The sequence below is a fragment of the Petromyzon marinus genome, chromosome 26 (genome assembly GCF_048934315.1).
Source record: "Petromyzon marinus isolate PM22_M1 ecotype Great Lakes invasive population chromosome 26, UKy_Petmar_22M1.pri1.0, whole genome shotgun sequence".
Taxonomy (NCBI): Eukaryota; Metazoa; Chordata; class Hyperoartia; order Petromyzontiformes; family Petromyzontidae; genus Petromyzon; species Petromyzon marinus.
Window position 1 is genome coordinate 6,838,207 of NC_133692.1, and position 24,332 is coordinate 6,862,538.

Here is a 24,332-nt window from a genome sequence, read left to right on the forward strand (position 1 = left end):
CCGGGTTGGTGGCGCAGCACACAAACCACTACGCTACCGCTCCCTACTCCCCTATACACACAGACACACAGACACACACAGAACCAGGCGCGCGCGTGCCGCTAGAGCTCGTTAAAGCGTCCGTCATGGCCCGATTCCACGCACAGCGAGGCCTCGTGCCAACTCGGGTGAACGTGGTGAGGTGGGGGGTGGGAGGTGGAGCGGGTGGGGGTGATGGGGGCAAGGAGGGACGTCTGGGCAGTCATCCGGGGGAGCATTGCCAGGGGTAGCGGCGTGTGTGTGTGCGCGTGTGTGGGCGTGCGTCTGTGCGCGTGTGTGGGCGTGCGTCTGTGCGCTCCGTGTTCGTATGCGTGTCTGTGTGTGGGGAGCGGGAGCCAAGTGGTTAGCGCACTGCGCTCACGGGGAACTCGGCCATCCTTATTCATCAGCGGCAAATTATCTGCACCGCTTCTATCGGCTCCTTCTCGGTCGATTAATCCCGGTGCGGTCTGCAAACATCAGCACCGGGGAGACAAAGGCGGCCGGGCATGGTGCTGGACCCTAGTGTGCTGTCCCAGAATTCACAGTTGCTCACTAACAAACAGCACTTGCCCCAAAATCCTCAAAAGGCTATACTGGGGACCTTTGTGTAAACGCGAATGTTTACATGCGTGTGTGTGCATGCATGCATGTGTGTGCAGTTCGCTATTGCCTGCACATGTTAACATATAACATCTGGGTCCGTCCCATCACCTTCTGACCTCTATCATTCCTCACTTCATGTGGCCTCAAAGTGTTTGGTGTGAACGCAATAACACCGGGGTGTGAGACTGCTGTGTTGCATGAGTGTGTGTGTCTGAATACATATGAATCTGAATATGTATTGTCTATATGTGTCTATCATTACGTGTGTGTGTATGAGTGCGTATCTTTACTTTGGGTGGTTGTGACGTAGTTACAGTAATGCTCTCCGAACCCCAGCGACCCGAGTTCAATTCCCACTCACTGCCAATAACAGTGACGAATATATAAACTGGTCCTGAGCCTCCCCTAGGTCGACTCAGCATGAAACTAGTGCCTGATGCGGTGTGTAAACATCAGCACTGGGGAGACAAAGGCGGTCGGGCGTGGTGCTGGGCACACACCCATTCCTACGTTGCTCCGTCCTTCATAACAGAACTTGCCACCGACAGTCTGTTAAGGCTTACACAGGGCATCTATGTATTTGCATAAAAGCGCACTTAGCCTGGCACAAGCGCCGTGATGACGCCACAGGTGTTTGTTGTTGTTGTAAGCACGCGAGTCAAACACATTTAAAACCGCTTTCGAGAAGGCAATTGATTTCATTTAAACATTCAATAAACGATGGGCATTTTATTATTTATTTGTTTTGTGGGGAGAGGGGGTGGCCTTAATAGGCGCTCGCAATGCAGCACTGGCCCCCCCAAAGGCTGTGCAGGGTGGGGGGGGGGGTGGTGGATCTTTGTTTCTCGATGTCGACGTGTCCGAGTGTGTCGTCGACGTTTCTCTTGCGTGTATCTCTGTGGGTGGTCTGAGCCAGCGGTCGTTGTTTCACTCCCGTTGTTTGTCGAACTTGCTTCAATTCATGGTGGCGTCGGGTGAGGGAGGGGGGGGGGGGGGGGAGAGAGAGGGAAACCCTGCCAAGTTAGCGCGTGGAAATTTGTCCGAGAATTAACTGTGTGCGGAATAAAAACTCATAAAGCATTCGCTCCCCATGGGTCCGGCATCACAGCGCTCGTCTCATGACGCTCACGGGAACTTGCGCACACACACACACATCACACACACACACACACACATCACACACACACATCACACACACACACATCACGCACACGCGCCTCACGCACCTCCCACGCACGCGCGCACACACACTCATCAAGCACTCACGCGCACCAATACGCATCGCACAAGCTCCACACGCACGCGGCGCACGCATCGCGCGCATGCGCGCGCATCGCACACGCATCACACGTGCGCCGCACACATATCACACACGTGATGCACGCTCATCAATTACCACTGATGTCAGCCGTGGTCGGGAATCGAGTGTGAAAGTCGGCAGGTTCAGAGTGCAGTGCGCGAACCACCGCACTACTGCTACCATTAATTCACAAACACACTCGCACAAAAAAAAGAGCCCCAGCATAGCCTTAGCAGACTGCTGGGGAAAGTGCTGTTAGCGAGCGCCTATGAAGGCCAGCACACGAGGCAATTAGTGGGCCAACACCACACCAAACCGCCTTTGTCTCCCAGCGCTGAGGTTTACAGACCGCACCGGTTACTTATTTAAGGATGAGACTAATACGCACACACACACACGTGTACCCACATGATCCAGTGCTGCCCACTACTCTGTGGACCAGAGGTCACTTGAAGAGATCTCAGAAGTAGTTCTATAATATCCCCCCCAGATTATGTATAACAGAATAGTTAAGTGGTCGCTTGAATGGATATCAGAGGTATCTCTGCAGCATCTACTTCCACAGACCAATGTCTCATTTAACAAGATTGCTCTGTGACACTTCCGAATGGAAACTTTATTTCAAGACAACGATAACACAATCGGGAAAGAAGGTGAAGGAAAAATAACAAGCAATAATACTAAGTTGTAAACATAGCCTCCGTCTTTGTTTTTGCTTTATTCGTGACACCAGGCACCGATTCCCAATTTTCCGACTCGGAGGTCGACGTGAAGGTGCGAAGGACCACTCCGGCCGCCCCTCGGCAACCCAAAAAGGCCGCGCCTGTCGTCTCGCGGCCCGGCAAGAGGCCCAAGCTGCTGCCGGGCCTCTCGCGGGCTCCCGGCGCCAGCACAACTCCGCCCAAAACGTCCGTGCCAATGGCCAAGTCGGCAAAGTCGAAGCCTAGGCCTACTAAGCCGAGGGTGGCGAGGCCTCCTGCCGCGCACAACGCGATGCGGGGGGATTTCGCCGATTTTGGCACGGCCGGGATGTGGACGCTTGGCGGCGGCGGTGGAGGTGGCGGTGGTGGTGGCGGTGGTGGTGGAGCGACGCTGCCCATGTCGGCTTTTCTCACCGGAGGTGGAAACGGCTCGGGCCCGGCAAGCGGAGCCAGCAAGGCGAAGATGAAAGAGAAGGCAGCGGTAAGTAAAGGACATTTAAAATAAAAAGTAATTATGACGATCATGATGATGATGATTGTTGTGCTCAAGGAAATGTCGTACGGTGTCATGAAAACTACCAAACTTGTAAACCAATCGCGACCGAAAATCACGACACAGCTGATTAACGGTTCCTGTATTTGTCTCCCCGGTAGTGATGTTTACACACCGCATCAGGCTGAGTCGACCTAGGGGAGGGCCATTAACAATTCAGATAATCGTCAATGGTATGGTCCTTGAGCGGATTAGCCGGTTTCGTAGCGCAGCCCACTAACCTCTACCATACCGCTCCCCACATGCGCACACACACACACACATGTCGCCCGACCCTACGCCTGATTGGCCGTCGCCCAGCGCGGACCCCCACGTGAGCCATTGCCTTTGCCGCGCGCGACGTGAACGTTAACGGGAGTGCGTCGTCCGTGTTTCGATTCCCGCTCAGCGGAAGAAGAGCGGCAAGATGGGGACCGTGGTCGTGCCAAGCCGCGCCGGCCTCTCCCAGGCCAGCCGGCCAAGTGGCAAGCCCGGCACCAAACCCAAAGCGTCCAAGAGCAAGGGCAATTGCCGACCGGTGCGTGTGGTCACCTGCCCGTTGCCGCGCAGTCGCTCAAACGTTCGGTCGTCTCGGTCGACCGGACACCTCGGCCGCTCAGCCAATTAAGTCACCTAGCCGCTCAGCCACTCTGTTACCCAATGCCCTAGCGACTAAGGCACTCGATCACCTAGCCCCTGAGCCACGTTGTCACCTAGTCCCCTGGCCACTAGGTCAAACAGTCACCTTAGTAATTTTGTCACCAAGTCCTAAAGCAACAAGGTCACCAAGTCACCTCGCCGCTTCACCACTTTGTCACCCATGGCCCCGGCCAGTCAGTCACCTAGCCCCACAGCCATTCAATCGCACACACTCACACACACCTACAAAGTCACAGTCACAATACCCTCAAAACTGAGTTTACACAGCCCTCAGCTCAAACACCAATACGGCCAGCCGTTCATTCAGCCACCCAGCCGGCTTGTCACACAACCTAACCAATCAGCGCCCGCCAAGTGACCCAGCCATCCACACAGCCACCCAACCCAGTCCACGTGTATATCCGTACATCCGTCCACATCCAACTATCGACGCTGTGTAAGCACTCCGTGTTCTTTATTCCGTTTGCGGTACGTTTTGGTGTGGGTTTAGTGTAAATTGCGTGTTGTTGTTACTGGTGGTGGTGGTGGTTTTGCTGTTGTTGGTTTGCACGTTTCCACGATGCACCGTCCTGTGACTGCCTTCACTGTTGACGGTCTTCGGCCGTGGCCTATGACTCTCTCTGTAACTCTCTGCAAAGGGCGATCTTATATAGCTGCCAGCACTGCTGACGGTCTTGGGCTGTGGTCGTCCTTGTAACAGAACCGCTGAGCTCAGCTCAAAGTTCAAGTCTGAGTCACTCCGTCGCAAGTCGCCCAGTCTGTCCGCGGGTGACTCGCCGTGACACGCTGCCATCTCACCACAGCTCCCTCCTCTTGCACCTCCCTCGCCATCTCACGGCAGGTGAGCCGCACGGCCCCCACCGGCGGCACTTGCATCCGTCCGGTCGGACCGAGCGGAGGAGGAGGAGGAGGAGGTGGTGCAGGGGTCGGGCCGTGCGGTGGCGGCGTCGGTGGCAGCGTTGGTCCCGGCGGCGGTGGCGGCGGCGGCGGCACCGGCAGCTCCGGCGGTGGCGGCGGCGGCGGCACCGGCGTTGGCGTGAGCCCAGCGGGCGGGGCGCGAGCGACCGTTCCGGACGGGCTCGCCGCCGCCGGCGCCGCCGGCGCGGCTGCGGCGGCGCGACCATTCGGATTCACCACCCCCGGTGGCGGGGGGAGCGGCGGAGGGGGTGGCAGCGCCACGTCGTTCTCGGACGAGGAGGACGAGGTGCCGCTCATCCGTCTGCGCGAGCGCCCGCACACGCCCGGTGAGCGCCCGCGCACGTGGGCACATGGCTGTGCTCACGTGGGGGGGGGGGGGGGGGGGGGGAGATCCCCCGTATAGCCTTAGCAGGCCGTTGGGGCAAGTGCTGTTAACGGGCACCCACGGAGGCCAGCACGGCACACGAGTTGGTGGGTGGCCTGCACCACTCCCGACCGTCCATTGATGTTTACACATCGCACCAGGTACTGATTTGTGGCCGAGTCGACCTCGGGAAGGGCCCGGTACTGGTTCAGGGAAAAGTTTCAAGATGATGAAACCGTAGAGGTGATCCTGTCTCTTACTTGTGCTGCCCTCCTCCACCTGCTGCCCCCCCCCACCCCCCAGAGCCCCCGCGCTGCTGCCTGGAGCGCTCCGACGTGCGGGATGGACTCCGCATCCTCATCCCCATGGAGGACGAGCTGCTCCACCCGGGCACCGTGCGAGCCATTCAGCCTCCCGACATGTGAGGACACGTGTGGGTGTGTGTGTGTGTGTGTACGCGGTTAGCGCTCTGCGCTATGAACCTGGTGGGCCGTGTTAGATTCCTGCTCACGGCCAACACCGGTGAGGATTATCTGAACCAGTCATGGGCCTCACCTAGATCGACTCAGCCTCAAATAAGTACCTGGTGTGGTGTGTAAACATCACCACTGGGCATAAAAGGCGGCCGGGTGTGGTTTTGGCCACCTACCCCCTCGTGTGCCATGACAGCCTCCATAGGTGCTCGGTAACAGCACTTGCCCCAATAGTCCATTCCAGGCTATACGGGGGGATCTTTGTCTTTGTACGCACAATGATGTAGACAAAGATCCTCCATGTAGCCTTTAGAGGACTGTTGGGGAAAGTGCTGCTAGCGTGCACCTCTGAAGGCCAACATGGCACACCAGGGGATCGGTGGCCAACACAACACCCGGGCCGCCTTTGTCTACCGGGTGCAGATGCTTACTCACGTCACGAGGTACTCATTTGAAGCTGAGTTGACCTAGAGGATGGCCACTGATGTTGGTCTCGAGCGGGAATCGAACTCGGGTCAACGGGGCCGTCGCGTCCGGTGCTAACCACTACGCGACCGCTCCCCACCCAGCCCATGTCCCAAACAGTCAGCCATCCAGTAAACTACCCGGAAACTCGCCCAGCCATCCAGCCACCCAGTCCACGGCCCAGCGAGTCATCCCCGTCAACGTACCCAGTCGTCGCCCAGACAAACTACGAAGCCAGGCACGGAGTCCGCTGGCTAAAGCGGCCAGCGCGCCGGCGTGTTATGTGCTCGCGTGTTAACGCGCCGCGACGGGTGTGTTTGCGCGTGTGTCCTCGGCAGTTACGGCGTGGTGGTCGACGGCGAGAGGGGAAACAGGCCCCACGTCTACCCGCTCGAGCAACTGCTGCAGGAAGCGGTGGGTCATGTGCACGCACAGCGCACCCACCCGCACGAACGAACCCGCGCACGCGCGCACACACGCAAGTGCGGACGCGAGCACGTGCATGCGTGCGAAACACGAAACGCGCACGGGAAAGAACACGCAAGCGAACGCGTAAATACAAAGACGTGCGTAGACATGCGCGCACACACACACAGGTACATAGACACACATGTTCACTTACACACTTGTGCACTTGGACAAGTGCACAGACACGCACAAGCAAACAAGCAGTGGTGCGTGATTACACAACCAAGCATTCACATACACGTCTGCAACAGCTACAGCAGCCGCCATTCGCCACCAAGTAAAGGTGACATCACTGTAGCGCTTGTGCCAGGCTAGGTGCAATCAAAGACAAAGAACCCCCATATAATCTTAACAGACTATTGGGGCAAGTGCTGTTAGTGAGCACCTATGAAGGCCGGCACGTTCACACGAGTGGGTGGGTGGCCAGCACCACGCCGGACCGCCTTTGTCTCCCCAGTGGCGATGTTTACACACCGCACCAGGTACTCATTTGAAGCTGAGTCGACCTAGGGGAGGCCCGGGACCGGTTCTGATAATTATTACTGATGTTGGCCATGAGCAGGAATCGAATTCGGGTCGCCAGGTTTGTAGCGCTGCGCACTAGTTGCTACACTACCTCTCACCACAGAGATAGACACTCACACATAAACATACACAGGCAAGCAGAGTCGCACAGACACACCGAAATAAAAAAACAATCACTTAACAGATTGTTGGGGAAAGTGCTGTCAGCACGCACGCACGCACACATGCACACCCGCCACACACACACCCACGCGCGCACACGCACACACAGATGCACACACGCAGACACACATACACGCACACATACACGCAGACACACATACACGCACACGCCGGGAGAGGCACCGGGCTCAGTGGCGGTGTCGCCTGCGTCTCTGAGATAACGTTTCCTGTCACCACCCCGAGGGTCTCTGTGACATCCTTATTTTTTATTTTTTCATTTGACTTTTATTAATTTATTCAATTCATTCCACCTCTCCCCCCCACCGCCCCACCACCACCACCCCCCCCCCCACCACCCCCCAACCACCCCCCCCCCACCACCACCCCACCCCACTACCCCCCGGCTTTTTTTTTGTGTAATCTCAATGTGAGTTGATTGCGTTTTTATTTTTGTATTTTAACACCACCGGCGTCCACGGTGCTTTGGAGGAATCCTCGCGGCGATTCCTCGTGCGGCGGGGCAGACGTGAATTTCCGCCGCGGACCCCCGAGTTGCTGCTGTCGTTGTTTGTTTTGTTTACTCGCACGAACACGCTGCACGGGTAAAGCAATCGTCACGGTGCCGCCGAGCGGCCGATCGGCCAGTTGCGTCGGCGTGACTCGGGCGCTTGCCCTGGCGGCGTGACAATGTTCCGGCGCATGGAGGCACGGGCAGCAATGCCAGAGGTCGCCGGTTCTATTTAGATTCCATCTCGCGACGTTGGTGCGAGATTCTTAAATCGCCCCCCGCTGCCCCTCCCCCCCCCCCCACGCACCACCACCCCAGCCCCCAACCTGCCCACCCTCCTCCATCCCCACGAGCAGGATTTGAACTCCGAGCCTTCCAATTGCCGGCCGCCCGCTTTACCGCCGAGCACAACTTTGTGGGAACACGAGCGACGATGCCGTGGCGTAATGGTCAGCGCACAGGAGTTTTGACCCAGAGGTCGCAGGGTGCAATTCGATCTCCCGGCGTGGCAGTTTTAAACATCGGTGCAAGTTTATTACACCCCCACCCCCCCTCCACCGCGCATGAACCGGGCGAGCGCCAGCGGTGTTGGCCGACAGCTCGCGTACGGTGAGGTAAGGCGCGAGCTGCTCCTCCCACCTCTTCGGGCAAACGACGTCCGGCCAAGCGCGGAAGTCTCGTAGCCCCGAATACTCTCGACGAGAGTGGCCCTCCGGAGCTCCCTCGAGAGTGGCTCGAGGAGGGCCCTTCCATCCCCGGCAGCGGCGAGAGCGGGAAATTGCCCAGGGGGGGGGGGGGGGGGGGGCAATTCGCGCTCGCCACCGTCGCGCGCTAAACGTCGGCACACGCACGCACAGAGAGGAAAAAAATCAACACAAATCATCGCCGTTATCTCTCCTCCGCGCTGAGTGGCGTCCGTGCGTGCCCAATGAGTGTGCTCTGCCACACAGCGCTAGGGCGAGAGCCTCTCAACGCAGATCTACAATTCATGAGGGGGCGGGGGGTTGGTTGGTTTGGCTGCTGGGTAGAGTGCGGGTGGAGGGCGTTGAGCGGGGGGGGGGGGTCCTGTTGTCTCATGGGCTAGCTGGGGGGTTCTTACTCTTTAGGGGCCCCGTACCTGTCATGTGCAGGCTCATCAGTCAAGCGCCGTGCCGCACTGCGCTTGATCGCTCGCCCTTTGCTCGCTGCGGAAGCCAAATTGGCTTTGGCGCGGTGGTATTAACTTTTCGTTGTTTTTGGTTTTCGGCTCGGCATGCGGGTCGTGCCCGTCTCCGCTGCGCATGCCCACACACACTCGCTCGTTGCGCGATAGGGCACACCGCTCCGTCATCACTGCCGGTTAGATATCATCGACGGCATTTTCTGCACGCGTGCGTTTAAGGCAGTGGGAGATGGCGCGACGGTTTGGGGTGGCCTTCATCCAACAGCGGAGAGATAATGGCTGATCACGCGCGACGACGACGACGACGACGACGATGGCGACGACGATCGCACGCACGTGCACTCGAACAAAGCGCACGTTCAATGGCGTGGCGTACCCCGCTGCCCGTCCGATTACGCTCTCGATCGTTTCCCACGCACGCGCGCACGCGCGCACGCACACACACACGTGATCACGTGTTGACACCCGCGTGTGTGCGTGCGTGACCCCACAGATCCTGGACGTGAAGCCACCGTCGAGGCAGCTGCTGCCGGAGGGCGCGCGCGTGTGTGCCTACTGGAACCCCAAGTGCCCCTTCCTCTACCCGGGCACGGTGGTGCGCGGTGAGTGGGCACCCTACGACAAAGACAGAGACCCCCCGTCTAGGCTTGAACGGACTGTTGGGGCGAGTGCCGTTAGTGAGCACCTATGAAGGCCGGCACGGCACACGAGCGGGTGGGTGGTGAGGTTTACACACCACACCAGGTACTCATTTGAGGCTGAGTCGACCTAAGGGAGGCCCCTGACCGGTTCACATAATCGTCACTGGTGTTGGCCATGAGCAGGAATCTAACACGGGCCACCAGGTTCATAGCGCAGAGCGCTAACCGCTACACTACCACTTCCCATATTATCGCGCGTACACACACACGCACACGCACGTGCGTACACACACACACCCACACATGTCCTCACATGAGGCTGAATGGCTCGCACGGTGCCCGGGTGACGCAGCTCGTTCTCTATAAGGATGAGGATGCGGAGTCTATCCCGCACGCCAGGTTCGTCGCGAAGCCAACTAACCGCTACACTACCACTCCGCATAAGCACACACACACGGACGCATGGATACATTGTTGAATTGTACCTCTGTGCTTGACTCCGCTCATCCTCCTCCCCCTAACCTCCACCACCCCCCGCCCACCGTGACCCCTGGCGCAGGGACCCCCCGAGCGTGCGACTCGTCGAGTCTGATCGCGATCGAGTTTGACGATGGCGACACGGGCAAGATCGCCATCACCGACGTCCGACTCCTGCCTCCCGCCTACACGGTCACATGTAAGACGCACGCACTACATGTGCGCCCGCTCATGTACACTTACATTCATTCATATACATGCCCATACACTCATACACACTCACCACACTCGTTCATATACATATCCATACACTAATACACACTCGCAGAACGACCCACAAACATGCCACCCCCACCTCTCCGCCGCCTCCTCCCCCCTCCCCGTGTGTCTCCGTCTCTCCACCTCCCCGGCGCCTCCAGCCCCGTGCCGGCCGGTCAGCTCCCATCTCGCTCACTGTCTCCGTGTAAATGTCAACGCTGGTCCCAGCACACGCTAAGCCCCTGGCACTCAGGGGGGTCCACAGGGGAGCAGAGAGAGAGATGGGGTGGTAGGGAGATTTGGGGAGTAGGCTGTGGTATGATATTGAGCGTACCATGATGCCATGCGACGTGAGTGGTCACAGGCGGGCATCTCTCTCGGGTGTGGCACGGAGCAGCATTGTGTTTCGACAGGCTTTTGTAGTGTGGTGCGGTGGGGGTATGGTGCGGTGTGTTGCAGTGGAGTGTGGCGTTTGGTGCGGTGTGATACAGTGGGGCATGACGTGCGGTGTGCCAGTGCCACGCAGCGGGGCGTGGCGTGTGGTGTTGGTGCGCTGACCCGCCGTGCCGTGCGTCTCCGTGCGTCTTCGCGCAGGCACGGAGCCCGCGCCCGCCCTGCTCCTGCACGGCAGGGACCCGCGGCGTGCCCGCAGGGTGGGCACCGGGGAGGGCGCCATGGACGGGGCCCACCCCTCCTCCACGGGCAGCGCCGCTGCCCACTCGGGCACCAAGGGCAAGGCGCGGGGCGGCAAGACGGCGAGGGCGGTGGTGAAGGGCGGCAAGCGCGGTGAGTCGCCGCGTCGTTCGCCCTGTGCGTCGCGACTCGACGCTTATCCTTTCTTAGTACGTCAAATCAAGCCTCGCGTGTAAACTGCGTGGCTTCTGTGTGGCCACACCCACTCTGAACCCCTCCCCTCTACCTGGCCCCGCCTGCTGTGAGAACGGACGCCACTCCTCCGTGCAGCACAGAGGAGCGGCGTCGAGGCCCTGGTGTAGCCTCCCTCATCCTCATCTTTCCCGACCCTCCGCTCCCGTTTCTCCATTCCTTTCCCATCCTTTTCCTCTCATTCCTCGTTCTTTCTCTTCTCTCTTCCCTCTCCCGTTCCATTATATTATCCCATTCATTGCCGTATCCTTCACTCTACTGCGCTGCATTACATTGCACCCGTCTTGAATTATATTGCCACCTGCGTTGCGTTGTTCTGCACCTGTGCTGCGCCGCTGTCGCCTCGTCCACTGAGCCGCGTCCCTCCCTCATTTCCCCCTGCCACAGTCAAACCACCGCGGAAGGACGCCCTGCCTGCCGACCTCCTGGTCGCCATGGCTGCGGACACGGACCTGTCGGAGGACGACGATGACGACGACGATGACGACGACGTCATTACCGGCAACATCGACGAGAAACCCGCGTCGAGACTCGGACCCTCGGCACAGCAGCAACCCCCGCTGGCGCTCAAACCCCACCGGCCGCGGCAGCCCGCGCGGACGCGCAGCGCCAAGCCCAAAGCCGCGGGGTCGTTTGCCGGACGCGCCGACGCGCCGGCGCCAAAGCCGAAGCGGCCCACGTCCAAGGCGGCGTCGGCCAACCCGGTCGGCTTGGGACAACCGCAGCAGCAGCAGCAGCAGCACCAGCAGCAGCAGCAGAGGCAGGCACCAGCAGCGACTCACGCCATCGCCTCCCCTACCTCGTCGACGTCGACGACGCCGCAGGGCTCGTCGATGTTCTCGCTGGCGTCTTTCACGCGGAGCGCCGACGGCGCCGAGGGGAGCTGCGGGAACCCGTTCCTCTCCTACCTCCCCAGCCCCGGCGCCCAGCAGCCGAGGCCCGCCGCCCGTAGCAAGGACGGCGGCGTGCCGGCGCCTTCGCCGGTCAAGGCCGGGTCGGCGACGGCCGGGGGAGCCGGCGGTAGCGGAGGCAGCGCCGCCAATGGCGGCGGCGCCAGCGGCACTGGCAACAAGCGCAAGGCCGAGCAGGAAGTTCTCATCAAGCTGGACCAGGAGGGCGTCATCTTCCCGAAGAACAAGAAGACGAAGGCGCTGATGATGCAGGAGGGGCGCAAGCTGGCCGCCGGCGATCTGGGACGATCGGGGAGCGGCGGCGGCGGCGGCGGAGGCAACGGCGCTCCCGCCGGGCAGGTCGCGCCGGCGCTGGCGTTCAGCGGAAGCGGCGGCGCCGGCAACAAAGCGGGCGCGGGGCCGGTGGGCAGCCCGCTGACCCCGTCCGTGACCCCGCTGCCGTCGGAGATCCCCGCCAAGTCGGTGCGGGTGGCGCTCCCCAAGCTGCCCGCTGGCGCGGCTGTGTACGGGTTTGGAAAATACGGCGGCGGCAGCGGCGGCGCTGACGATGAGAGGGCGGCGCAAGCACAAGGGGCGGCAGCGGCGGCGGCGGCGGCGTCTTCGTCATCGTCGTCGGCGTCCACCTCGTCGTCCCGCGCGCGGACCGAGGGGCGAGCATTCAGCGAAAGCGAGAGCGGCGGGCGCAGCGAGAGCTCCGAGAGTTCGTCCGACTCGGACACGGACGACGGCGGCGTTCGCGCGGTCGCCGCGGCGACACCGTCGTCCTCGTCGGCGGCGGCGGCGGCGGCGACGACGGCGACGGTTACCCCGGTAACGGCGGCGACGTCGTCGGTCACCTCGGCAACGGCGGCGACGAGGGCCAGGACCGAGCCGTCGGCGATGGCAGCGGCGGCGGCGCCCTTCGCGTCGCGCTCCAACACCTCGTCCTCCACCTCATCCAACACCTCGTCGTCCTCGGCATCCAACTCGTCGTCGTCGTCGACGTCGACATCGTCGTCGACGTCATCGTCGTCCTCATCGTCCTCGTCGTCCGAGGGGGACGACTCGTCTTACAGCTCTGGGTCGGACTCGCCGTCCGAGGGAGAGGAGATGGAAGAGGAGGAAGAGGAGGACGGGGACGACGACGTGGACTTGGACGATGTCGATGACGAGGATGACGACGACGACGAGGACGAGGAGGACGACGATGATGATGATGACGGTGGCCGCGGGGAGGTGGGGCCGGCGTTGTCCCAGCCGCAGGGCTCGGCTCGGCAGATGGCTGACGCCAACTCCACCCCTGGTGGCGGCGGAGGAGGAGGCGGTGGACCTACCAGTAGTGGTGGAGGTGGTGGAGGTGGAGGAGGTGGTGGAGCCGATGAGGTGGGGGCGGCAGCAACATCAACGATAGCGGCCAAGTCGAAACCTAAAACAGGGTGAGGTTCGCGACCCCGGATCGTGTGACCTCAAATCGTCGCTTGCTGTAATGCACGCACGCACATGCGGCTACTCAAATTGCATGCCCAACTTAGGCCATCACCTCTCCGGGGTCATTAAAATCAGTACCACTTTTTGGGAGGGTCAGCAATGGAGGGAGGTAGACCAGACGGACTGGCTTCCTCCAAAGGAATATGATTTTTCACTGCAGAAGAGCACTTCCCAATGATAGTTTGTGCATGAGCATGCTTCACACGACTTTGACACAATTATATAATGCTATTGTTATAAAAGTGCACGTCACTCACTCGCCCACTCACTCACTCACACAACCACCCACCACCCACTCACCCACTCATTCACCCACTCGACCCACCCACCCACTCATCCACGAACTCACTCACCTCCTCCCTCACCCACTCACTCACTTTCAAACCCACTCACTTACCCACTCACCCACTAATTCACTCACCTATCTACTCACCTACTCACCCACTCACTCTCCATCCCACTCAATCGTTCACTCGCCCACCCACTCGCCCACTCACTCACCCTGCTGCTGCTGGGTGTGTCCTTGACAGTGGAGCAAGGCAGCGAGGAGTCTCGAGGAGAGAGGGCCGGGCGTCGGGGGGGCCCGCCAACAGGGAGTCCCCCGGAGGGGGACGCCGCGAGCGCCTCCCGTCCGTGGAGAACCGGCCCAAGATCGCCGCCTTCCTCCCCGTTAGACAGCTGTGGAAGTGGTCGGGGAAACCTACGCAGGTGAGCCGCGAGTAGCATGCTGCTGCTGCTCGCTCATGGTGATTATCGTGACGCTCGGTGGTGGTGGTGGTGCTGGTGGTGCTGGTGACGGTAAAATTCCACCGTTGATTCAATTGCCGTGCCAGGAGGCTGGAATTGAACCCGGCGACTTCCGGGTGTGCTGACCGTTACAACCCAGCGGCTCTGCCGTCACGAGCGGAGTATTGCGACGTCGAATTTATTCGATTTAAAATCGAGCACAACAACGTAAAACGTTCTGTTAACCGTCGCCGGTGTCGGTGCCCCGTGAGCGGGAATCGAACTCGGCTCGCCGGGGTTTTTCGCTCGGAGCGCTCACCGCTGCAACTCCCGCCACCACCTCTACCGCCTCCTCCTCCGCCCCACCCCCGCAGCGGCGCGGCGTCAAGGGCAAGGCGCGCAAGCTGTTCTACAAGGCGGTGGTGCGCGGCAAGGAGACGATCCGCCTGGGGGACTGCGCCGTCTTCCTCTCGGCCGGGCGGCCCAACCTGCCCTACGTGGGGCGCATCGAGAACATGTGGGAGTCGTGGGGCAGCCACATGGTGGTGCGTGTCAAGTGGTTCTACCACCCCGAGGAGACGCGCATGGGCAAGAAGCCGGCCGACGGCAAGGTACGCCCGCCGGCGCTCGTAGTAGGCGGGGGGAGGCGGTGCGGAGCAGCGGTGCCCGGTGTGGGGGTGGAGTGGGGTGGGTGGGGCGGCTGCCCCGGGCACCCAATGGGGGTTGGCGCAGCCGCCCCCATCGCGAGCAGCCGTCGTTGTTGTTGTTGTTGTTGTAAACGAAGCAAGCGGCTGGCCCGGAGGGGGTCTCACGTGTGCGCGTGTTTTATTGTTGTTGTTTTCTTGGTGGGGCGGTGCCGCCGCCATAGAAGTAGGGGTCAGTGCTTTGCCCAGAGTGCCAAGCCAAGGCTGGGTGTGGAGAACCTTCGTGAAAATCCACGGTCGGCGCTTCTTTGGCGAAGGAAGTTTGGTCCGCGTCGAGCGGACAGTCGTGGGAGTTTCGTTGTCGTGCTCCTGGCACCGCGTGCCGTTTTATGCGTGCGCTTTGGTTTCCTCCCGAGTGCAGACACTGAGGAATAAAAGGAACTGGCCAAATATCGAAAAGCGATTTTTTTTTAACGAAACGTTATTAAGCTGATTCACCTGGATAATTTGGTTGAGATGGAGCACGTAATGACACGTACGCAAAGTGGCAGGTCCCTCTCGGGACACGTGGATTCACGGAGACACTGGCATACGCCGGCAGCGGCTACTCACATACACCCATGAAATCACATAGAGACCCATCGACGTGCATATAGACCCTTATACTCGCATAGAGACCCACGAACTCACACAGGGACCCACATCTAGACTTACATCTCGAGATGCACAGACTGACAGAGAGACTTAATATGGGCCTTCCCTCCCCGAACCACCCCGCTTCATCCCCTCCCCCCTATTATTGCCTCTCAACCACCCCCCTCCCCGTCCCTCCCTTCCCTCGCTTCCCCTCTCAGGAGAGCCATTGTGTTTTGGACAAGATTTGTATTTGAGAGGGGGGGGGGGGGGGCGAGCGAAGCTCACTTGAGCAGGCAATTTAGCGCGAATCTGAGACGGCCCCTTACCGCCGAATTACTTGGCAAACCGCCGTTGCTGCGCTCGGTCCGTGATTACGTCGCTTGCTTGCTTTCCTTTCCCCCCCCCTCCCCGTCTCGCAAAAAAACGCATGGAAAAAAAACCCCATGTAATTTGTCTCCTCGCGGCACATGCTGCACGCGCAAAGAGGCGCGGTGGGGAGAGGCGCGGTGGGGAGAGGCGCGGTGGGGAGAGGCGCGGTGGGGAGAGGCGCGGTGGGGAGAGGCGCGGTGGGGAGAGGCGCGGTGGGGAGAGGCGCGGTGGGGAGAGGCGCGGTGGGGAGAGGCGCGGTGGGGAGAGGCGCGGTGGGGAGAGGCGCGGTGGGGAGAGGCGCGGTGGGGAGAGGCGCGGTGGGGAGAGGCGCGGTGGGGAGAGGCGCGGTGGGGAGAGGCGCGGTGGGGAGAGGCGCGGTGGGGAGAGGCGCGGTGGGGAGAGGCGCGGTGGGGAGAGGCGCGTGCGCACGCGAGGGATTACGCCGAGAGACGGAGGGACGCGCGGGTTAATGGAACAAACGCGGAGTGTAGAGGCGTTCGTATTGACCGTTGGGGGGGGGGGAGGGCTAGCTCGCGACGGAGTGGCAGCCAACGGAGTGAGGGGTGACGCGCGGCAGGGAGGGGTGCCACTACCGCGGAGATGGAGCGGTGACACCAGCTCGTGCACAGGAGCTCGGCGAATGGTTGCGTCGTGTGAGACCGTGAGAGATGGAGGCGGCCTGGGGAGCCCTTCATCCAGCAGTGGATCGATCAAGGATGATAATGATGATATAGGTAGACACTTTGCCAATCCACTGCTGGATGAAGGCCTCCCCCATGCCCGTCACGGAGGTTATTTGACCATACTCCACCACACTCTTGAGTGGTACGGGTTATGGAGAGGCGCAGGACTGATTTAAACATCGCCTGCTACTCATGTTAGCCATGGCCAGGAATCGAAGTCGGGTCACCGGGCGTCACAGTGCAGTGCGCTAACCGCTTACACCACCGCTCCACCCACATAGACGCTTACCGATGACGATAGAGAGAGTGAGATAAAATACTGAAAGTGTGACCCGTCTCTGTCTGAGCAATATATATTCTTTTATATATTTTTTTTTCCCTGCAGATTCACAGCTAATATTCGGCGAGAGAATTCACTGAGATTGTGCACCCATTGACGAATGGAGAGATTGTGTTCGGATTGTTCGGTATCGGACGAATCGCAAATTAAATATCAAGTTCCCCCCACGGTGTTTATTGTTTTGGGCGAGGGGGGGGGGCGGAGTAGACCCCCACACGGCGACCTGGACGCGCTCTCGTCCCGTCGCGACGTGCGGAATCTTGGGCCACGGCATTTCTTTTTTTGCGCGGACGTTTCTTTTCGTGTCTTGTTTCTGTAACTTTTCTTTACGAGTTAAACTCTAAATACATTTTACAGATATGTACGTATTACCACTCTCGGTTGCTGGGTGGGGATGGTAGCGCACTGCGCTATGAACCGGGCGTCTTGAGTTCAATTCCCCCACCAGCATCAGTGGTCAGGGCCTGCTCTGGGTCGAATCAGCCTCAAATGAACACTGTATTTTTTTCATGAGAGTCCTGCTTGTGATACGTCGACTGATTTTTCCAATGATTATCGTATTTTGATTGTAGGTCACACAGTGGCCATCGCGTGCTGATATCAGGGTCCAAATTTGGCGATTTTTTTTTATTACACCGCAAAATACTGAATTGGAGATAAAGCGTAGCGATCGTCCCCCCCAACTGGCAGACTGATGTCCCAGGTCACACTTGCAAATGAGACCCATCCTTGTCTCTTGAGTTAAACAAAATGCACGTGATTGATGGGTCATTTAATTGTATTGTCCTTTTCTCTCTCCCTATTCCCTCTGTGTCTTTTCACCAACTTTTCCCTCTCCTGGAATCAAACATCAACATTATCATCATCATAACCACCGACACTGTTACCAACATCGTCATCATGACCAACTACCATGACCGTCCGATCTACACACTACCACCTTTCTCCTCCCTCCATCAACAACATCTTCACCACCGCCATTATTATCACGATCCGTCCATCTATCTATCTATCATCAACGACGCCACCACTACCACCACTACCACGATCATCACCACCACCTCGCCTTCTCCGCCCCTTCCTCTCCTTCTCCGCCCCTTCCTCTCCACCCGCCACCACTGCCTTCACCCTGCCAGCGCGCCCTCTACCAGTCGGAGCACGCCGACGAGAACGACGTGCAGACCATCTCGCACCGCTGCCAGGTGGTGAGCCTGTGCCAGTACGAGCAGATGACGCGCGGCAGCAAGCGGCACCAGCGCGACGACGACCTCTACTACCTCGCCGGCTCCTACGACCCCACGGCCGGCGTGCTGCTCGACACGCGGGGGCTGCCCATCCTCTGCTGACGCCCCCCCAAACCCCCCCCCCCCGCCTCCCTTCCGGGAGGGAACGAAAACGCCGCCCGACGGAAGAGCTGACGAATACCGAAGAGGGCGGCGATGGTGTCGACGACTTTGGGGAGCGACGCTGGACGATGGAATGCTGGAGCTTGCACCATGACCCCAATTTGGCGAGCCAACCAGCTGCTAGTTACCAGCTCCTGTGCTGGCTGACCCCAGACAATGTGCCGACCAGCCACTGGTACTAATTAGCATTATCCGATAGCCCTTAACAACGAGCCATCCAGCCATCCACTTGTACTCGTACCCGCACTGACCAACACAAGCTTGTCAAATGCGTTTTAATCCCCTAACCTTCACCCTAACCAAGCAGCCAACTGTGGAAGCTAGGACAAGTCCTCCTAACTCTCCCCCCTGGCACCTTGGCCAGCTCTCTCTTCAGTGCTGAGATGTGTCGTGCCATCTGGGCCACATTGGCTGGCAGATTGATTATTTTTTTTGCTCTTTGCTCATCACACTCGCGCCTACGTTTTATATTCAGTCATCTTTGAACGGTTATTTTTTCTATTTATTTTTTATTTTCAGTTCAATGCGGACACGTAACGACGTTAATGGTGGCTTTTTTTCACCATCGTTTTGTAAAAAAAAAAATGTATTCTATGATTCATCAGAAGTGCTGTTTGACAAGGTGCCCTTAAAGTGTTTCAAGGTATTTTAAAACATGTTAATCATTTGCAATTAAAATGTTCTATTTTTACTTGCTTATGTTTCACCGAGAATCACCATCACCGCGATTATTTTGCGGAAAATGTTCAACGTTGATTTTACAGTTTCGTGCTCAATGTTCTAATTATTATTATCTCACACAATTAATTCACAAAGTAGTATTAAAAAAGCCAACAAGCAAGGAGGGCTCATGTGATTGGCACGGAGAGTTTAGCGCGGTCGTTCTTATTCAACATTAATATATTTGTGTAAGGTTAGCTTTTTACTTTCCACCTTAGTGGTAGGACCGATGCTCCCAACGCACCCTGGACGGGCACTTGCCGAAGCCGCCCGTAACACAAGGGTCACAGGTGCACTGCTCGGGTCCTGTCAGAAAGCCCCCAGAACAAGGCGCCTTGGGCTGCCACCTTTGTTCGTCAGAGCCAGGTGTTCGCTGCGTCGCAGTTTCTTCGTTGAATTCGTCGACACATCGTTCGTCGATTTTTTTTTTTGGTTTCATGTATAGGTTTGTGGACGATTGCGCGTGAGTGCGTTGATACACGAGGACCCGACCTAGGCTGGCCGTGGATATTTAACTTCTTGCCTGCGGAACGACGACCGCCGGCAGAAAGAAGTGTTTGTCGCTCGCGGCGGCGGGACTCTTATTTTGTATTCTATCGAGGACTGCCGCGCAGACTGTGGATCGGAGAGGTCCCACCGGTGCTTTTGTGGCACTGAACACAGAATTACGACGGAAACCGCGAAACGGCGACTGAGACCGACACGTGGAATCACAAAGAACGCTTACTTTAATCCTTTGATTTGTTTTCGTTTTTTTATAAAACATTGTAAATACGAGAAGATTGGCGACCTCATGATGCGTTGGCCCTACCGCCGGGGATTTTTTTGTTTTGCCGGCGGGCGGGCGGGCGGGCGGGCGAGCGGGCAGGCGAGCGGGCGAGCGGGCGCGAACCTGAGCCCGGCCCCCTCTTGTTAAGTCGACTACTTTTATTCGAATACCAAAGCACCTTCCGAGAAGCTGCTAAAGTTGAAACCGTCAACTACTGGAGACCCCCCCCCCCCCCTCCCTGGGGTCGCACTGGTGCTGAACGCCCAAGGAAAAAGTTTTCACGCGGGCCGCCGTGTCCACTGCCTGCGAGTTTGATGAAGGCGGTGGTTGTGGTGTGGAACGAAAGTCTGGTGGTGGGGTGATCGGGTAATTTTGTATTATTCTTGGGTTAATTGCTTTTTGGGGAGGGGACATGAGTGGGTGATTTTGTGGGGAGGAGGAGGGGGGGGTGGAGGAAGATGTCGATGAGAGGAGGAAGACAATGAGACGGTTGAAAAACGGCACTTCTTCACTGCCGCCCGCTGCTTTCTTCAAAAGCACGATTGGGAGTGCGACAATCAGAAAACAATCGACGGACTCCGCTCTCGCCGCCCAACGTCGGACGTGGCGGACGGACGGAACCCTCCGTGTGTGTGTGTGGACACTCGTCGGGAAAGATTAGCTGGAGACTCGGTAGACTTGAACCCCATCCCCCTGCCCTCCTCCCTCCCGTGAACTTTTGCTGACGCGCCGCTGTAAACCCCAGTTGAACGTCGCTTTGTACATAAATGTTATCGTTGTGTTTGGCAGGTCTCCGACTCTTGGCGTAAAATGCTCGAACACACCGGTTGCATCTCGTCGTTCCGTGGCTTGCTGTCGACCCTCGTCACACGAAACAGACTAATAATTGCGAAGCGTGTAAAAATAAAAAAAAGGAGAGAGATCGAGGCGATAGCTGGGTACTGCTGCTGCCGCTGTCACGGTCCATCTCCCGGGTTTGTAAAAATAAATCAAACGTGGAAACAACTGAAGTGTTTCGATTACCGTAGTCCCCGAGCACGTGGTATCCATACATGTATTATTACGATCGTTATCATTGTTGTGACTGTCATTGCCGTCGTACCGGTAGGGGCCGGACTGTGCTCGGCGGTTTGCGTTCACAATGACGACTGCTGTGTTTTAAGGGGAAGTTCAATACTGTATTGGGAGTGTCTGCGCGTTTGCTGTGCAAACCTTCAAATGAATTTATCTTTTCGCTTCCCGAGCGGCTGCGCTCGCGTGTCGTTCGTCCGCACGCGGGCGGCGGGGGCGGTGGCGCGGTGGTTAGCGCACCGTGCTACGAACCAAACCGTGGGAGGACACGAAGGGGGGGTCTTCGTACGTGTGTATATATTTCAATGGGTTGCATCGTTAACAACCACCGATCACTGATTATATATTTTTTTCGAGTGAGCAAGTGAGCATATCTGTGCGTGCGTGCGTGCGCGCGTGTGTATATATATTTTTTAGGTTCATCACGTCGCACACCACGGCTGATCGCCGCTACGAGGCGCAAATTTGCGAACTCTCTCGAAAGCCATCGGGACGTTTTCTTTGTTATTTTAATTGGGACCCAAGGTTCGTCCTCCCCCCGGACAGCAGCAGCAGCGGCAACGGCGGGCGGTCTCGTGGCCCCGGCGACATGACGGGGGTGATGATGCACTGTTAACGCGACCGTCTCTGGAGAAAGGGGGGCAATAGACACGGGCGGATTCCCATGACCCCCCCCCCCCCCTGCTGTAAGCGTCGGTTAACCCTAACGCTGTCCCCGACCACTTGACGACCTGTTGATTTATTGCGACGAAGATGACGACGGTGATGATGATGATGATGTTAAGGGGCTTGAATTTCCCAACTGAATATTTTTTTCTCAGTCACTGGTGGACTTGAAGCACGTGGCTAGGTAGTGACGGGCATACTTGATGTGGTGTGCCGGGATGCGGTAAAATGTTTTGTTGGTGCGAGGGCGGGGGAGGAGGAGGCTGCTGATACGTAAAAGGCACGGCTGAAATTCTAGCCCCGTTGAGGATGACGACGCTTGATGATTTATTGCGGAGATGATGATTAATGATGATGATTACTACTAATGCTACTATTGCTATTGTTGTTATCAAAGAGTAAAAAACAAACAAAAAAACTGGAAGTGTTGAAAACCGTCACGATTGAGCAGTTTTAGAAAAATGTAAAAAAAAAATTAGACGCTAAAAAAATCGAACGCTTGTAAAAAAAAAGAAATTAATTTTGTTTAAGAAAATATTATAATTATTACAAAAAATGAAACTCTCGGATTTGAAGAGGCAATCGTAAATGGTGCTGGTTCACCTGAATTTCTGTTTGTTGTCGTCCCCCTCTCTTCGTTATGACGACGACGACGATTGCCGGTGATGCGATTGGGACGTGCGCGTGCCCACTTGCTCGTCTCTGTGATGATGACCCCATCATCGTAGCCGCTCTGCTAACTCTGACCCCTCTTACGCGGGGAGGGGGAGGGGGGGTGGCGATGATACCGTGAGCGGGGGTCCGCACGTCTCTGTGAATCACAGCTAACAAACGCCACCGGCCACTACTGATGGAGGAGACTTCTCGCGGATTCCCAAGCCCTGTACAAACTCCATCCCCCCCCACCCCTCTAAAAAAATAAAACATGCAGCTGACATCCCGTGTAATTTTTTTTATTAAAATAAAATAATACAAATTAAAACCTTACATAAAATGAAACCTGTATGTAATGAGTAAATAACAACGACCAATATACTGGTGAGAGGTTTCCTGACAATCGGTTACAAAAACAACAACGAAAACGGACTCCCGTTTGTGCGATTTATGTTTCTTCTTCATCATCATCATCATTATTGCGGTAATAATCACGATGTCCACGACACACGCAATGCCCTCCAGACGCGGACCCGCTCGAGCGGAGTCCGTTCGGCCAGCGTCCACGTGAGGAAGCGGTCGCCCCGGGCAGGGTTGGGGGGGGGGGTGCTCTCCACACCGTCACGTAAACCTCCGTCCGTAGGAGGAGGGTGGGCACCCTGCGTAAGCTGTAACCTTCGCCGTGCGGCACGTTAGGTCCGAAACGAGATTCGAAATGCATGCCCCGTATGTGCCCCCCCCCCCCCCTCTGAAGACACGAAACGAAATCATAATATCACACCGCGGTGGTGGCGCCGACGGCATCGGCTCTCAGCTGCTGTACATACAACGTAACCCCGTTCTCCTTTGTAGTTTTTTTTTTGGTTCTCTCCGTTATATTTTTGTTTCGTGTCTTGGGTTTATTTTGTATTGACACTACGAAAATGTAAGCATTGCTTATAACAAAAAAAGGCATTTTCAGTTTATACAAATGTTTTGAGTATTTAATTTTTGTATTCTGCACTTGTACCAATAAAACACGGTAAGACGCAGCGATGGACACTGTGCGGACGACTGCTTATGTGGCTGGGTGCTGTGTTGGCTGCGTGGGTGCTGTGCTGACTGGCTGGGTGTTGTGCTGGCTGGCTGGGTACTGTGTTAGTTGGATGGGTGGGTGCTTTGTTGGCGGGGTGGGTGCTGTGCTGACTGGCTGGGTGTTGTGCTGGCTGGCTGGGTGGGTACTGTGTTAGTTGGATGGGTGGGTGCTGTGTTGGCGGGGTGGGTGCTGTGTTGGCTGGCTGGGTGGGTACTGTGTTAGTTGGATGGGTGGGTGCTGTGTTGGCTGGCTGGGTGCTGTGTTGGCGGATTGAGTGCTGTGTTGGCTGGATGGGTGGGTGCTGTGTTAGTTGGATAGCTGGCTGGGTGGGTGCTATGTTGCCTGGATGGGTGCTGTGTTGGCTGGATAATGTGACGTGTTGGCTGGATAAGTTGACGGGTGAATGTTTTGGCTGGTTGATGTGGTAGCCATGTGTATGGGTAATTTGTTGGGTCGATCGGTGATGTGTTGGCTGGATAGATGGGTCCTGTTTTGTCTCGGTGGATGGTTGATGTGTTGACTTGGTAGATGGGTCATGCATTGGCTGGAGTAGATGTCTTGGTATTGAGTGGCTGGGTGGATGGGCACAGTATTAACTGTGTGATTGGGCACTGTGTTGCCTGTTTAGATGGGTGCTATGATGGCCGGGTTGCTGTGTCAGATGACTTTCGGGTGGCTGCGTGAATGCGGTGGTCATGCTAATAATGTCCGTTTTTGCGCGGGGAGGGGGTGGCACAGATGTAGAGCGGTATTGGGAGTCAACGGACAGATGCCGTTTACCGTAAAGCAGTCGCGCGACTCAAGTTCAATCTGGGCCCGAGGCCAGCACAATTCTCTTTGGTTCAGAAAACGTGTGATCTGAACTCTGCACGCATTTTCTTATTATAAAGTGCCGACTTGTTCTAGACGCACCGAGTGGCACAGCAGCCGCAGCGCGTGACTCAATCACAAGATGACGCGTTCGCATTCTGATTGTGGTTTGACTCAGTTGTTAAGTTCCTCACGTCGGGGGTGTGTGGGGAGGGCAACACCAGTGACGATTGTCTGAACCGATCCTGGGCCTCCCCTGGGT

General features: G+C 57.5%; 1 protein-coding gene across 3 annotated transcripts in view; it reads left to right on the forward strand.

Annotated features, from left to right (window-relative positions):
• Nucleotides 1–23,224, forward strand: part of LOC116946076 (uncharacterized) — a 129,115-nt gene extending 105,891 nt beyond the window's left edge. For all 3 annotated transcript variants that reach the window (XM_076069897.1, XM_076069896.1, XM_076069898.1), the window contains 12 exons: nt 2,658–3,106; nt 3,567–3,695; nt 4,659–5,061; nt 5,403–5,520; nt 6,376–6,451; nt 9,356–9,464; nt 10,063–10,179; nt 10,833–11,024; nt 11,511–13,449; nt 14,032–14,209; nt 14,602–14,838; nt 18,036–23,224. In XM_076069897.1, coding sequence (XP_075926012.1) covers nt 2,658–3,106; nt 3,567–3,695; nt 4,659–5,061; nt 5,403–5,520; nt 6,376–6,451; nt 9,356–9,464; nt 10,063–10,179; nt 10,833–11,024; nt 11,511–13,449; nt 14,032–14,209; nt 14,602–14,838; nt 18,036–18,245 — 4,157 coding nt within the window. In that variant the 3' untranslated portion in view covers nt 18,246–23,224. The remainder of the gene's footprint in view (nt 1–2,657; nt 3,107–3,566; nt 3,696–4,658; nt 5,062–5,402; nt 5,521–6,375; nt 6,452–9,355; nt 9,465–10,062; nt 10,180–10,832; nt 11,025–11,510; nt 13,450–14,031; nt 14,210–14,601; nt 14,839–18,035) is intronic.
• The last annotated feature ends 1,108 nt before the right edge of the window (nt 23,225–24,332 follow it).